General features: G+C 34.1%; 1 protein-coding gene across 5 annotated transcripts in view; it reads right to left on the reverse strand.

Annotated features, from left to right (window-relative positions):
* LOC145598324 (vacuolar sorting protein 18-like) overlaps positions 1-13,230 on the reverse strand; it is a 36,527-nt gene that overhangs the window by 6,770 nt on the left and 16,527 nt on the right. For all 5 annotated transcript variants that reach the window (XM_081654667.1, XM_081654663.1, XM_081654665.1 and 2 more), the window contains 11 exons: positions 12,746-12,889; positions 12,523-12,642; positions 12,313-12,369; positions 10,640-10,699; positions 9,645-9,752; positions 7,075-7,214; positions 5,646-5,724; positions 4,509-4,571; positions 4,076-4,206; positions 3,325-3,430; positions 2,294-2,482 (listed from right to left, as the gene is read on the reverse strand). In XM_081654667.1, the coding sequence (XP_081510793.1) occupies positions 2,294-2,482; positions 3,325-3,430; positions 4,076-4,206; positions 4,509-4,571; positions 5,646-5,724; positions 7,075-7,214; positions 9,645-9,752; positions 10,640-10,699; positions 12,313-12,369; positions 12,523-12,642; positions 12,746-12,889 (1,197 nt within the window). The remainder of the gene's footprint in view (positions 1-2,293; positions 2,483-3,324; positions 3,431-4,075; positions 4,207-4,508; positions 4,572-5,645; positions 5,725-7,074; positions 7,215-9,644; positions 9,753-10,639; positions 10,700-12,312; positions 12,370-12,522; positions 12,643-12,745; positions 12,890-13,230) is intronic.

Consider the following 13,230-nt stretch of genomic DNA (forward strand, 5'->3'; position numbering starts at 1 on the left):
GCCTTTTTAATCCCTCAAATTGGTGGAATTTAGATTGAAAGAAATTATTAACTACAATCCAGTCAATTCATTCCGAATTCCTTAAATTAACGACCAAAATGCAAGCAATTCTTCAAATTAAACAAAAGAAGGAAAATGTGACTTCTCTTGTTTTTGTTTTCATTCATCTTTAAAAACCAAGCACACGATAAGAGCCCCTCATTCCACACCTTCCTACCAAAATGATAAAGTTCATTAATAGTCCAGTAGATCAGCCAGCTTACTTAATTTGACCTCTTCTGATGCAAGAATAATATATAAATAATTAGGGTACCAGACTACCAACAACAAAAAAATAGACATGAAAAATAAGGAATAGAAAAGAAATGCTCCACAATTAGAATTCTAGCAATTATTTCTAAAAATGGGAACTGTAACACATCCGGTTTAGGTTGAGCGCAAATCAAGAACCCTCTTTCACATAAATTGTCTCTCTCTTACCAGTGCTCCTAGATTCAAGGATTTGGGCTTCTTACTATATCTATTAGAAAACAATGTAGGCAAGTGAATGAACTGATACAGAGTTTAAGTGGCACTGTTGGTAGTCGCCAAAACAATCAAGGCAAGGGAAACATCAGAAAGAACAAAAATCAGAGCAATACTATAGTCCACCTAAAATCAATTCCATGGTCATTACATGGGGTTGTTCCTGCCACAATGTAACATGTTCACAGAAATTTAACCTTTTAAAAAGAGTCCCTTTTCAATCATGCAATCAAAGCCTTAATCCCATAAGTGGGTACTAACTTTAATGAGGACATAATATTGAGTAATGAGGGTTTATAAATTAACCAATGTCAAGCACACTAATTTTGGGACAACCTGGAATATATAGATGAGAGACTGAAAAATGTTGGCAGTTGCTAAATATGATTAATGGACAGAATTAAAGCATTCTTCAAAGTAACAGAAACCATTGGAGTTTATAATGCAATGGTGAAAAGTGCAAACACGAGCAAAGATTTACTTGCACTGCAGCGACAAAGAAGTAACCATAACAGAAGTTTTGTCTTACATAATGGGAACTCGCAAGACAATTTTACGAAGACTATATACTTAAATTGAAACATATTGACATAGATTGAAATCAAGCACAAAAGATTTTTAAAAATAATTCATGTCATTGTAGCATAGGGGTCTTTTAGGTTTAAAAAGCCAGGAGAAACTACAGGCATTGGCTTTGTATTGAGGGGCACATTACAGAAGGAACCTGAGCCATCTTATACACTGATGCGAGATAAAGTCGTGAGATTTTATTAGAGGAGAGGAGAAAGAATTAAGACCATAGGTTTCCAGAACACATAGAACGAGAGAAGAATGAAAATTTTGAGAGAGAGAGAGAGAGAGAGAGAAATGTTCCAGAACAGCATAATCGGTGGTCACAGGCAGATCTGGTGCCAGACACTACCCGGAATCAATAAAATAACTTGAGACTAAAAAGAATAACTAGAGACTTGACAAGTTCCATTGCTAACTCGATTTGCAAATTCAGGATTCTTAAAAAACTGAGGGTTTTAATTTATGTTTGAAGTTGATAAATGTTGCCTTCTTTGTTTAATTTGAACTCAGATATACTCTACCACACACAACTCCACCGAAAGTGCCATGATGCACACATCTTGGCTTACGTTTTGGACTGCACCAAGCACTTTTAATGCGATTTTCACTTCGTCCTGACTCACCTTGTAAAAACTAAGTTTAAGCAGCTGTAAAATGGTTCTATTTTGAGGAATGGACTGCAGGGTAAAATGTAAATCCAAACCGAAGTCATTTTAATAGAAAAAAGAGACAAAAGTCGAGAAACTAACAAGGCTACGATTCACAAATTTTCATCATTCGTCATTATTTATTGGATTCTAGGTTTTCTGGTGTTCAATTCACTTTCCATCTTTAATTCGATTTTTTGAATTCACCTTTTACTATCAGCCTCTCTTACTCCAGGAATATTACCTTTTTACTCATACTCTCTTTATTTTCTTCTACCCATCCACCTTTTTACTCCAGGATATTAAATTTTGAATGAGAGAAGGGTAAAAACTCCTGTGACCAAAAAAGAAATATATGCAATCATATACTGTTCTGAAAATGTTAACTTAATAAGATAACAGAGATAGCAGAGACGAGGATGCTGCATCATACATGTGGAAGCAGTAGAACAGATTAAATCAATGCAGAAGCCATACAAGTTGATTTTGAGTGTTACCTATAGAAGAAAAGAAACAGTATTCAGGTAGCACAAGAAAGATGATATTACCTGTAAAGCAAGAGCAACAGCTTCTTCGTGCATGGACATCATACTGTATATATGAACACAGGCACGCATCCTCTTCTCCTTAAGGCAAAGCCTTAAAGCATATTTAGGATCATAGAAGAATTCTGGACTGTTTTCCCTTACTTTGCTGAACTTGGATTGCAGAAAACGTAGGAGAGCACTATCATCCTCCTGAATTTAAATGTCAACAAGCTAATATTAACACTTCTAAAGACATCCTTCTCCACAACTATAATAACTAAATCCATTTTGCTCAGATCCATGATACTACATGAGTATATATGTCAAGATCATTTTCCATATCTTCTTTTATTAGTGGGGGACTGGGAGGAGAGTGTTTTTCATGTTAAACAGGAAAAAAGAACAGAAAGAGTAGCCCAATGCATGAAAAACAATGTCAACTGGCAAAAATCTGTACTCAATGCTTTGCACAATAAATGATCACAACAGTATCAAGAATCAAACACATAGGAGATTACCAAGGCAAAACCCTTTGAAATACATCTTTATCAAAGATGACTTTTAAAAATAAAATTATAAGGATTCACATTGTGAGCAGTGTTTTTCTGATTTAACAAACATCCAAAATAACTGAGTTTGTAGAAGCCTTATATTCAAATAAATCAGCAAGAACCTGTGGGCCTATGACAATTGGCAAGCAATCAAATACTAATGCAACGTTTAAAACTTTGATTTCAAGCTCCTCGATTTCTACCTTTATGTATACATCAGAGTTCAGAATACTTAATGTGTCCCACTAATTAATGACAAGTAAAGAAAGTTGTTTTATGTTAAATAGTAATTAAATAAGAGTTGATGTACACTATTTATTCATTTTACTGTGATTTGTCAAAAAACATTAGTATGAGCTCTGACCATTCTCCATTTGATTTAAGACAGACAAGTACCATGGCACACTGAATGAGTCACTCATGTGTCCTTGATCATAAGCATCTAAATGTAAAGGAACCAAGGTATCAATACAATTCTCAGACAAGTAAAAGTATAGGAACCTGTTTAGCATACAAAGAAAGCAGCAGGTTGTGAATTCCAGGATCCTCATTATTCAAGCTATGAACACAATACTCCAAATATCTGATCACTTGATGCGTCTCATTCCTGCAAGAAGTTCAGCATAAGAAAATACAACTTTGTGCAAATTGAGATGTTTCAAATGATTGTCTGTTAGACATGAATACATTCAAACCTCTGGCTAATTCATAAACAATAAAAGGATCTAACATTTCCAAAGGCAAAGTTAGAATCAAGAATTTTCCACAATTTAAGTGTCTAATAGTACGATAATCGGAAAAAAAAAAAAGAAAAAAAAATTCTTGTACATTCATTTTTTTTTCTTTTTTTTTTTTTTTTTTTTTTTGGAAATCTTCTATTCTTCTTTGATAGGAAAATCAAATGAAATTCAAACTATCCATACAGGCAATACTATGAATCAGGAGTTTTACAGTATGTGGAATACTAGTCTTTAAATATGTGATGTTGTGACCAGCTTCTTTTATGAAAAGTGATTATAGACAATACATCATGATGACCGCGATGGATGAATGAGAATAATTAAAAAAGCACATTTCAACAAAAACCTGTTATGTGATTTACCGGTTATTGTACAGCTAAGCAGCCTATGTTTGGTGGTCACAAAAGCAATGGTATCCACTATATAAGTGGCATACATCATATAACTCATAGCACCCTAACAGCACTCTTAACACTACAATACTCAAGATTGGAGCACCAAGTTAACTTTACTTTGCATGTGGTTCACTTGAATAACGCATCATTGCAGGAATCAACTTCCTTGGATTAAGGTCCTTTCTTATCATCCATGATTCAACAGTTTCATAAGCATCGAGCATGATGAGGTCAGGAGCAAATTTGTACTGCAAAATACCACCAAATGTCTTTTAGAATAAGGTAGGCAGGATAAAGTTGTAGATGTCATGATAGCAATTTATTTTATTTCTTATACCATGTGTGAGGGAAAAAAAAAAAAAAGACCCATTCCTCAATACCCCTTATATGTTTTTGCTCTGTGATCAATTATGGTCTATTGTTAGTGGTGGTCTTAGGGGAAGGGGGAAATATCACGTGTGGACAGATGTTTCTTTCAAAAAACATGTTTATCAAAGAACAATGATTGAGCAACATACTCATAAATGAATGCAGATAAATTGACATTTACCTGCAAATGAATGGGAACACCAGGTTTTTCAAGAACTTCCAAAGCTTTCTTTGCCTCTCCTTGCTAGAGATGAAACAACAAAAAAGAACAGACAGGAAAATCCTGTTAAAAAGAAAAAAAAAAAAGAAAAAAAAATAATTTAAAGGTTTTATATCTATAATAGGCTATTGATTTGGGTTCAAACTCCTAAAAACACAATCAGCTTACAGGTCCACTTATGATTAATAATACAATTTACAGGTCAAACACCTAATGATTAATAATACAAATTAGAGGTCAAACACCAAGACCCATAACTTAAACATCTAAGAGATCTTTTCTCCAGCTCCAAGCTACTACAAAAGTTGAATAAACATGAGGGATCCCATCAATGCTAGTCCACAGCTTAAAAAGTTTCAAGAGTTATGACAAGGGGCTTATCCACAGTTTTTAGAAAGAAAAAGTAACTTGTTTTACGTAATATATCTTAAAGATGAGACATACTGCGACAAACATAATCAGCATTTCTGCTTGAAAAATAATAGAAATGCAGTTTCAATGTCTCAAAATAGTTCATCCAGATACAGGCTTATATATGCCTAAGCCCTTACCATGTCTTCAAAAGAGCTGCATGACAAGACTAATAATAATTGTTCATTAACTGATAGCATTAAATGATATTGTATCAATACTAAAGTGTAATCAGACTTCACTCTTGCAAATTTGCAATCCAAGGTTGACAACTGATTATATCAGCCAATACAGAAGAAGGTATGAGAAATATCTCATGTTATTAGTTTGAAATTTGACAATTGATTTTCCCCTAGTTTTAGTGATGATGCAAGTAGTGCTTGTGATGATATAATTGAAAGCTGAGTAAGCTTTTTGACTTTCACTGAACATCAGATCAGATTTGATATACTTTTTGACAATCAAACTTTTACAAGATTAGAACCATAAGCTAATAATTGCTTGCAGGTGCAACTACTGAATCATAATTCAAAATACATGAAGCTGAAAGAAATAGCCACCAATCTGTCCCAAATCCAAGCAAAAGAAATCATCTAGAATAAAATATTCTACTTCAAATGAGAGCCGGGTGGAAATAATAATATTATGTACACTAAAACAGACATTAAGTAATTGAAAGAAAACCACCTGAATATAATGGTGAATAACAATTTCATACTGCCCCTTCAAACTAGCGAAGTACACCAATTCATCAACCCTACCACAGCTGAGTGAGAAGTTTATAGTTAATAATATAAGCAAAATGCGGTAATGCAAAATAAACAATTAAGTGCATCTATGAATCGATCACCAAACAGATTAAAAAGAATCACCTCTTCTAGCAAATGGTGGTCGATTAGGTAACAAATAAAACAGTAAACACAAGTACTGAAAATAAAATTTGGACTCCTTGTGTATTATAGAAATAAAACAACAGAGATCAAATAAACATTCCAAACAGGGATTTTTTTCCACAATAATATGCCAACAAGCTAGAAACTATCTAAGCCATCTAGATTTACCAAGTATATTACTCAGTCATACTATGATATATTTGGTTATATCATGCTAAAAGTACACTTATTAAACTAAAAAGGCTTAAACTCATTAACATGAATTTTTCGATACTATTCACACTGTGAGCCGCGAGTCATTCTATTCACTCGTCACAAGCCATTTCTGCTACAACACAACTGTGCCGCAATCATGATGAATTCATGATTTTATTCTTCTATGGTAGGAGGCAAGGAATCATTAATTTTTACATTGTTCAAGGGCCATTTTTTTCCCAAAAAAATTACATATTGTTGAAGTTAATTTGGTTGTTCCCTCTACTACGCTCATTTACAAATACAATATGCAAAATTCTCTAGGTAGAAGAGCATAACACTATGTGACAGAATTACATTTTACTCCCTTCGCTTTTTTCAAGCGACTTTCCTTAAGCCTCATTTTTTTTAGTGGTGCACATTGCCTTTTTAGAAACTCTCTACCATTTTAAATCATATTTCTCTCTCCTTTGGTCCCCACTATAACATTCTAAAATATTTCTCCAACCTCTACATTCATTATTTCTTCTCTCATTTCACGTCCTAATATTAAATTCTCCAACAAAACTACTTACCTATGCACCCCCTATATTTTTTTTTTTTTTTTTTTTTTTTTGCACCAAATGTGGGTGACATTATTCGAAAGAAATGATAGGATCAGTGGTCAGTAATCTTCTTTGGTTACTTGGGAGCAAAGTTGTATGTTGCTTTCCATTTTTACGGGTTCCCCCTCTTTGTAACATTTCATTTGTTGTTGAAAGAAGTAAGTTCCTTTTGGTCTTCTAAATTTGCACTATAGATAGGTAGAGAGTGTGTACCTTACACATGAGCAAAAAAAAGTAAGTCTATTCTAGTTCACGTCATATTGCTACACATCAAAACAAAAAAATAAATGAGCAAGACAACTGCATTAAAAAAATAAAAATAAATAAAAAAAAAAAAATAAAAAAAAATTCCGAACTTCACATATAAAGAATAAGATTACACAGTAAATTCCTCAACTTTATATACAAGTAAAAAAACTTTACCTCTCTAATAACTTCAATGTGGTTGCTTCATCCAATACATCCTTAGAATCACTTAGAAAAGCACGGAATTCTTTGATAAGGGAGCGATACTCAGAATTATGATCACCTGAAGTATCATCTTCCAATAAAAGCCGATTGATCTATAGAACAACAAATTGCATAAGATAACTGATATATAAATATAACAAACTTATAGGAATTGTTCTGGCCACTCAGCACTGACTACTTCTAACCATGGGATGATAATTACAAATTACCCAAGATAAAAAACTTTTCTACACATCATAGGAAACAAATAAGGAGTCCTTGAGATAATATGTCAAAATTCAAACCTTCTAATGTTACGGATATATGTTGCTTCAAAGTTTGTCCAGAAAAATACAAACACTACCCATCAGAACAGAGGCATAAGGTTCTCCATTTATTATTGATTATAAAAGGCATACAAAATTTCTATTTCACTCAGATACCTAACAAATTTGATCGATATGTTTTTGCATTGTGGTTAACTTTATGGTTATTTGATTTTGTGATTTAGAGAGATAACAAAAATGTTGGGAGTTTAAACTTTATTGGATTTGATCAGTTTTCACTTTTCACTACTACCTTTGTTTCATAATGTTCTTAACATTTACTTTTTGCACAAGAATTAAAGCAAAGGAGAGTGAGTGAGATGAACTGTGTAGATAATGTGGGGGTAAGGGGGGTCAAGTAGTAAAAGAAATTTGCCAAAAATGGAATGAGGTAGATATGTTAAGAACTTTATGAGACAGACTAAAATGAAATATGTTAAAACATTATGAACGGAGGCAGTACATCTGTAAATGATTTTGAGGGATCGGTGAAATAAATTAAGTGGGGTTAGCAGCCTAAGCACTTTCCTCAATTAAAATAAATTCACCCTTATTCTCTTCCCTTTTTTTCACTCCCTTATAGGAAGTTGTGTTCATTAGAAAACCATCCCAATTTGTTAAAACTCCATCTGGTTCCTACTTTCCTAATATATAAACATAGCAACAGACAAGCAGGCACCTAAATTTGATCCCTCTAACTGTCACTGTGAATGTCTAAACTTGGGGTCTTGCCTACCAATGAAATTATAGAAAATAAATGCCTTAGAAGGAAATGAAATGGAATGAAATCTTTCATCAAAGCTAACATAAGATAATCAACATGAGAATATTGAGATTTCCAAACGAAAAAGTGCTAGACCACCGGTGAACTTTTGTATATCTTATCACATTTTGCAGTTTTTGCTCCTTTAATGGTATGTAAATAATGAGTCAAGAGTATGTAAGCGATAATTATCCCTACGCCTCTTCCCTTCAATTTCTGGCTCTCTTCATCCTCCTCCACATCCTCACAATTGACAGGACAAGGGGGGTAATTCCCTTTCAGGAAAAAAAGCTTGCTAAAGAAAGTCAACATTTAAATCCAATACTTCACACCCAACTGTTTTCTGAATTGGATGCACAAATACACCCTTTTTGCATAAACTCCTCATGACCCCACCAGCCCAAATTACCCATTTCAAACCCCACCCACTCTCCCATACCAATCTTTGAAAAGTGGGTGGCTTTCATCATCATTGAAAACCCATCATTATCTAACTATCTCCCAAAAAAGCCAAATCCCAAGTAGCCCTTTGAAATCTTACTTGCTCCTTCGGTCCTTCCACTGGAATATTCCACCTCCTGCCATGAAATCTACAGTATGGCATGCTACAACAAAAACATGTCATGCTAAATGACAGTCTTTTTAGTATTGATAATAAAGAGATTAAAATCGCTCAAACATATTTATACTAGGCAGAGGGCTATTCCAAATTACTGTTCAGCAAGAATGACAAACAGAAAATCAATATGGAACAAGGGCATTGATCAATGAGGTTGTCTGCGTTATCAAAGGCAACATACAGTACATATAATCTCTGTGAAAAATGTAATATAGATTAATATACGCACACATACAAAAGTATATACCAAAAAGGCATCACAAGCAAGGACATTGAAGAACAAAAGCAATATAAAATTTCTATATGGTGCCAACTTAAGGTGAAAAGATGGACAAAATTTTTTAAATTTACATGGGGCCTTTTCAGTATTGACTACTTTCATGTCCCTTGAACATAAATGGCTGCTTGGAAAAGTTGAATTACTCTCCTGTCTACACTTTGGAGCCAATTACAACTTTAACAATGCCAATAGAAAAGATTACGAGTAGTACTGAAATCCGAAGGCAGTTGTGAAATTCAAGACATAGAAAAGAGACATCTTGCACCAAAATTTATCTGATGGTCACTATACAGAAGTTGGAAAAGTTTTAATAGTCTTTGAAGAGTCTAGTCAACGAGATATAGCTAGTTTCAAAAGGAGTACCAAAGGAAGGCTACTCCACGAATAGTTTTCAAGATTTCTTGAACACCATTCAGATATACAAGAATACAAGTTACCATGTAGAAAAGTTCGAAGTATTCCTGGCACTATGTGGAATGTTTAAATTTTAACAAAACCTGTTTAGAAAGGTTATAAAAAATAATAATAAGGCTGCCAAGGGAAGACAACACAAACCTTGTCCAAGTATAATTCAGTGGCCCATGTGGAAATCATTGTTATTTGGCATTTATCATCTTTTGAAAGACTGTCAACTTTCCACAACAAAAATGTCCTTAAAGCATCCTGCAATGCAGAAAATTTTGAAAATTCATACTCATAATTCATAATTTCATATGCATAAGATGATACGTTGTAAGTTATGAAATAGTAAAGGATGGTCACTTTTAAATATCACTTAAATCCAAAGTCATCGATGCCATCCCAAATAGGACATTTCTTTACTTTGAGAATATTTTGTCACAGGCCATGTCACATATTTTCAAACGTCATTCATATAAACCAATAATAAGATACTTTCATCGTGTTTTTAATGTGGACTGCAAACATGGAAACTGGAAACTATACCATCAGCTATAAAAAGACAATGTACTTTTTTTTTTTTTGGGATTAAAAAACAACTCATGCGTACATTACAGAAAACAATATACAATGTAAGAGGATGAGTTGTCCCCAAAATAAAGATGTTGAATAAGTAAATCTATTGCACAGTAAATCACAAAATAGAACAGTTCCCAACAAAATGATTGCATTCCATTCAAACACCACAGAACTGCCATTAAGCATCTTCTTCTCCTTGCCCCCCTCATTACAACCAAAACGATCCCACAGAAGCTCCAATACAGTACACGGTAAGTCCCAAGACTCCACACTCTCAGTAAAAACCCTGCTTTTAAGATTACACAGCGACCTCAAAATGAAGGAAGGCATGCATGCATGACTAAATAATATCTCTGCACATCATGAACATATACACAATTGCTTTTGAGGCATAAGTAAACTACGTTACCCAGATCCTGCTAAAAATGTCAGAATTGGCCCATACATGTACATGTCCTGGTGTGAGACGAGACCATTTTGTGAAATTTTAGCTTAAAATGGAGTGTTTAAGTATTATATATCAGCTGGTAGGTCCAAATGTGCAATTGTAACTGTAAGAAGGCAAAATTCACCTGTTCATTTGCACTAATGAACTTCAAAGTGATTTCTTCAAACGAGAGTATATAATTGATCTGCAAAAAAATTATCCTGTTAAAATCACCATACTAATTGATGACACAATTTAAATAGCTAATTATTAACATAATGAAGCCCAGAAACAGTCTTACCCCAAAGATTTTGAGCTCATCACTGATGATAGATAATTGAATACGTTCATTTCAACTAGCTTTAAATTGCAACGAGATAATATCAACACCCCTGCACCTCACCCTACCCCACTCCCCCACCCCAACCCACCCGACCACCCACCCACCAGCAACTCTAAATTGGTTTTTATCAAAATGTTGTCACTAACATCAAATGATCAACTACGCATGATTCCAAAATTTACTGTAGTAAACTACGTTTGTTTACACATAATAGACGCCTAAAATGTAGGTGAGACTACTAGTAAGAGTTTTGTTATACCAATAATTAGGTATATTATAATCAAAACCCTGACAAGAATAGATACACAACCAACAGTATTACAACTGTAAAATACTTAAGGACAGCTAGACTGATTGCGAAACTGATTATCGCGTCTTAGATGAATTGTCGGTAGATTATGGAATATATTTCATAAAAAGGAAAAAGTAGCATAGAAGCATACACTCCATTACTCCAATATGCATGGCAATAAAGAAGCTTGACGAAAAATTACTGATGATCCATTTTCTATAAAAAAAAAATCTTAATATGGGCCTTTTCGTCAATTTAAGCCATCATCAGTTTAGCTGTGGATCGGATAGATTCAGGCCTTATTTAGTTCACCTTATTTCAAAAACTTATTTCTTATTGTATTCGCTCAGACCAAAAAAGACCATATCAGATTAATATAAATAACATTTAAATGAGGTTGTGCCTCAAGTGACATACTACATCCCAACTAACTAGATTTTCGCAACAAAATTATGTGCCATTTCCTCATTGACATCTCAATCTTATGTGCAACAGCAACAAACTTCCAGAAAAAACGCAGTGACGAAAGACCATTAATGGTCACTGCTTAACAACTCACTCCACCTCCCCCGCCCCAAAAAAAAAAAAAAATGGATGAGAGTAAAGATGCTCCAAAGAAAGCTACAAAATCATATCTAACGATCTATTGTGTTTAAGGGTTTTTAAGAGAGCATAAAGGATGAACAGGCCAAAAGCGGCAACAACTTCCAGGTTTCATCTTATGAACAATAACCTTAAAACCCTAAATGACACCTAATTAAATCTTTTTAAGAACTCTCTTTTTAAGGTTTAAAAATCTTAAAAATTACTTGTTAGATTTAAATCACTTCTAAGCATGCCAGTTGGCGTATCAGACATTAACATCAACTTACCTCATAACCTAAGGTACATGTAAAAACTAAACTTGATCACCAAGTAATTCACATGCCTAAACAAGCCTTGATGAGAACATGGCAAAGAAATATTACAGTAAAAACAATTAAGCAATCCATACCCTACACTGCCAATGGCAGAATCACTTGGAGGTGGTCATTTTTTTCTTTCAATGTAAAATCGATGCAATCTCACCCCAGCTATATTCATTTTCTGCTAAATGGTTAGTATTGTTCTGCCTAATCAAGGTTGAAAACAATATGACTTTTCTGAAGTTCACTGAATTATCAGAAATGAAATTACGAAAAACCTTTGCAAAGAAAGATGCAGCTCTCAGAAAGTCCTTGGTGGAGAAAGCAGCTTCAGCCTGCAGAATAAGATAGACTTAACTAAGATACATGGAAAACAAAATGTAGTAATTAGTGATGATGACTACAACTATTATCCACACTGAGTCACCAATCCATGCACACATGCGAGATAATGACTAGTATATCCCAATGAAAGCTAACCGGGTCACCTGTGCTAGATAGACTTGATCTCTCTGCAATGCAACCCGACAATTCGCCAAAGCTGCTGCATATTCCTTCATGTCCAAATAAACTTTCCACATATCTCGGCCTTCATCATTTACAGAAACCTAAGAAACATATACTTGTTTAATTGATCAAGATTTAGCGTATATATGAACAGAGAACGAAAATCAATGGTCAAGCGTAGATGAATGTTTCCATTGAAGTTACCTGAAAGATAGAGTTTTGGTCATATGCATAAAACAGACCAGCAGAAGCATCACTACAAAGACCTAGAATGCCCTTTGATGATGACTCGGATGTTAGATGAAAGTGAAGTTCCTCAATGATCTGTTCACTAATTCGGTTCACAACCTGCCAGAAAAAAGAAAGAAAAAAAATATTCATTAATACAATGAATAACCATGAAAACCCAAGATTTATAACTTTCCCAAGTTATCCTATGGTCCTCAACATTGCAACAGCATCCAACAAAGTCTTAGTCCCAATAAGATTTGGGGTCAGCTAACATGAATCATCATAAGGAACCGTCCAATATGGTAAAAGGGACATTGAAAAAAGAAAACCAACAACAAATTATGACTCTTCTGGATGCAATGAAACACCACATCGTAAACCATAGGCTAGCTCCTGCCTTGAGCAGGCTAAGGTGGTAGGTTAGAGTAAATGTCCACATTATTACCAGCACACTTAAT

Source organism: Chenopodium album, chromosome 20 (assembly GCF_948465745.1).
Source record: "Chenopodium album chromosome 20, dcCheAlbu1.1, whole genome shotgun sequence".
Classification (NCBI taxonomy): Eukaryota; Viridiplantae; Streptophyta; class Magnoliopsida; order Caryophyllales; family Amaranthaceae; genus Chenopodium; species Chenopodium album.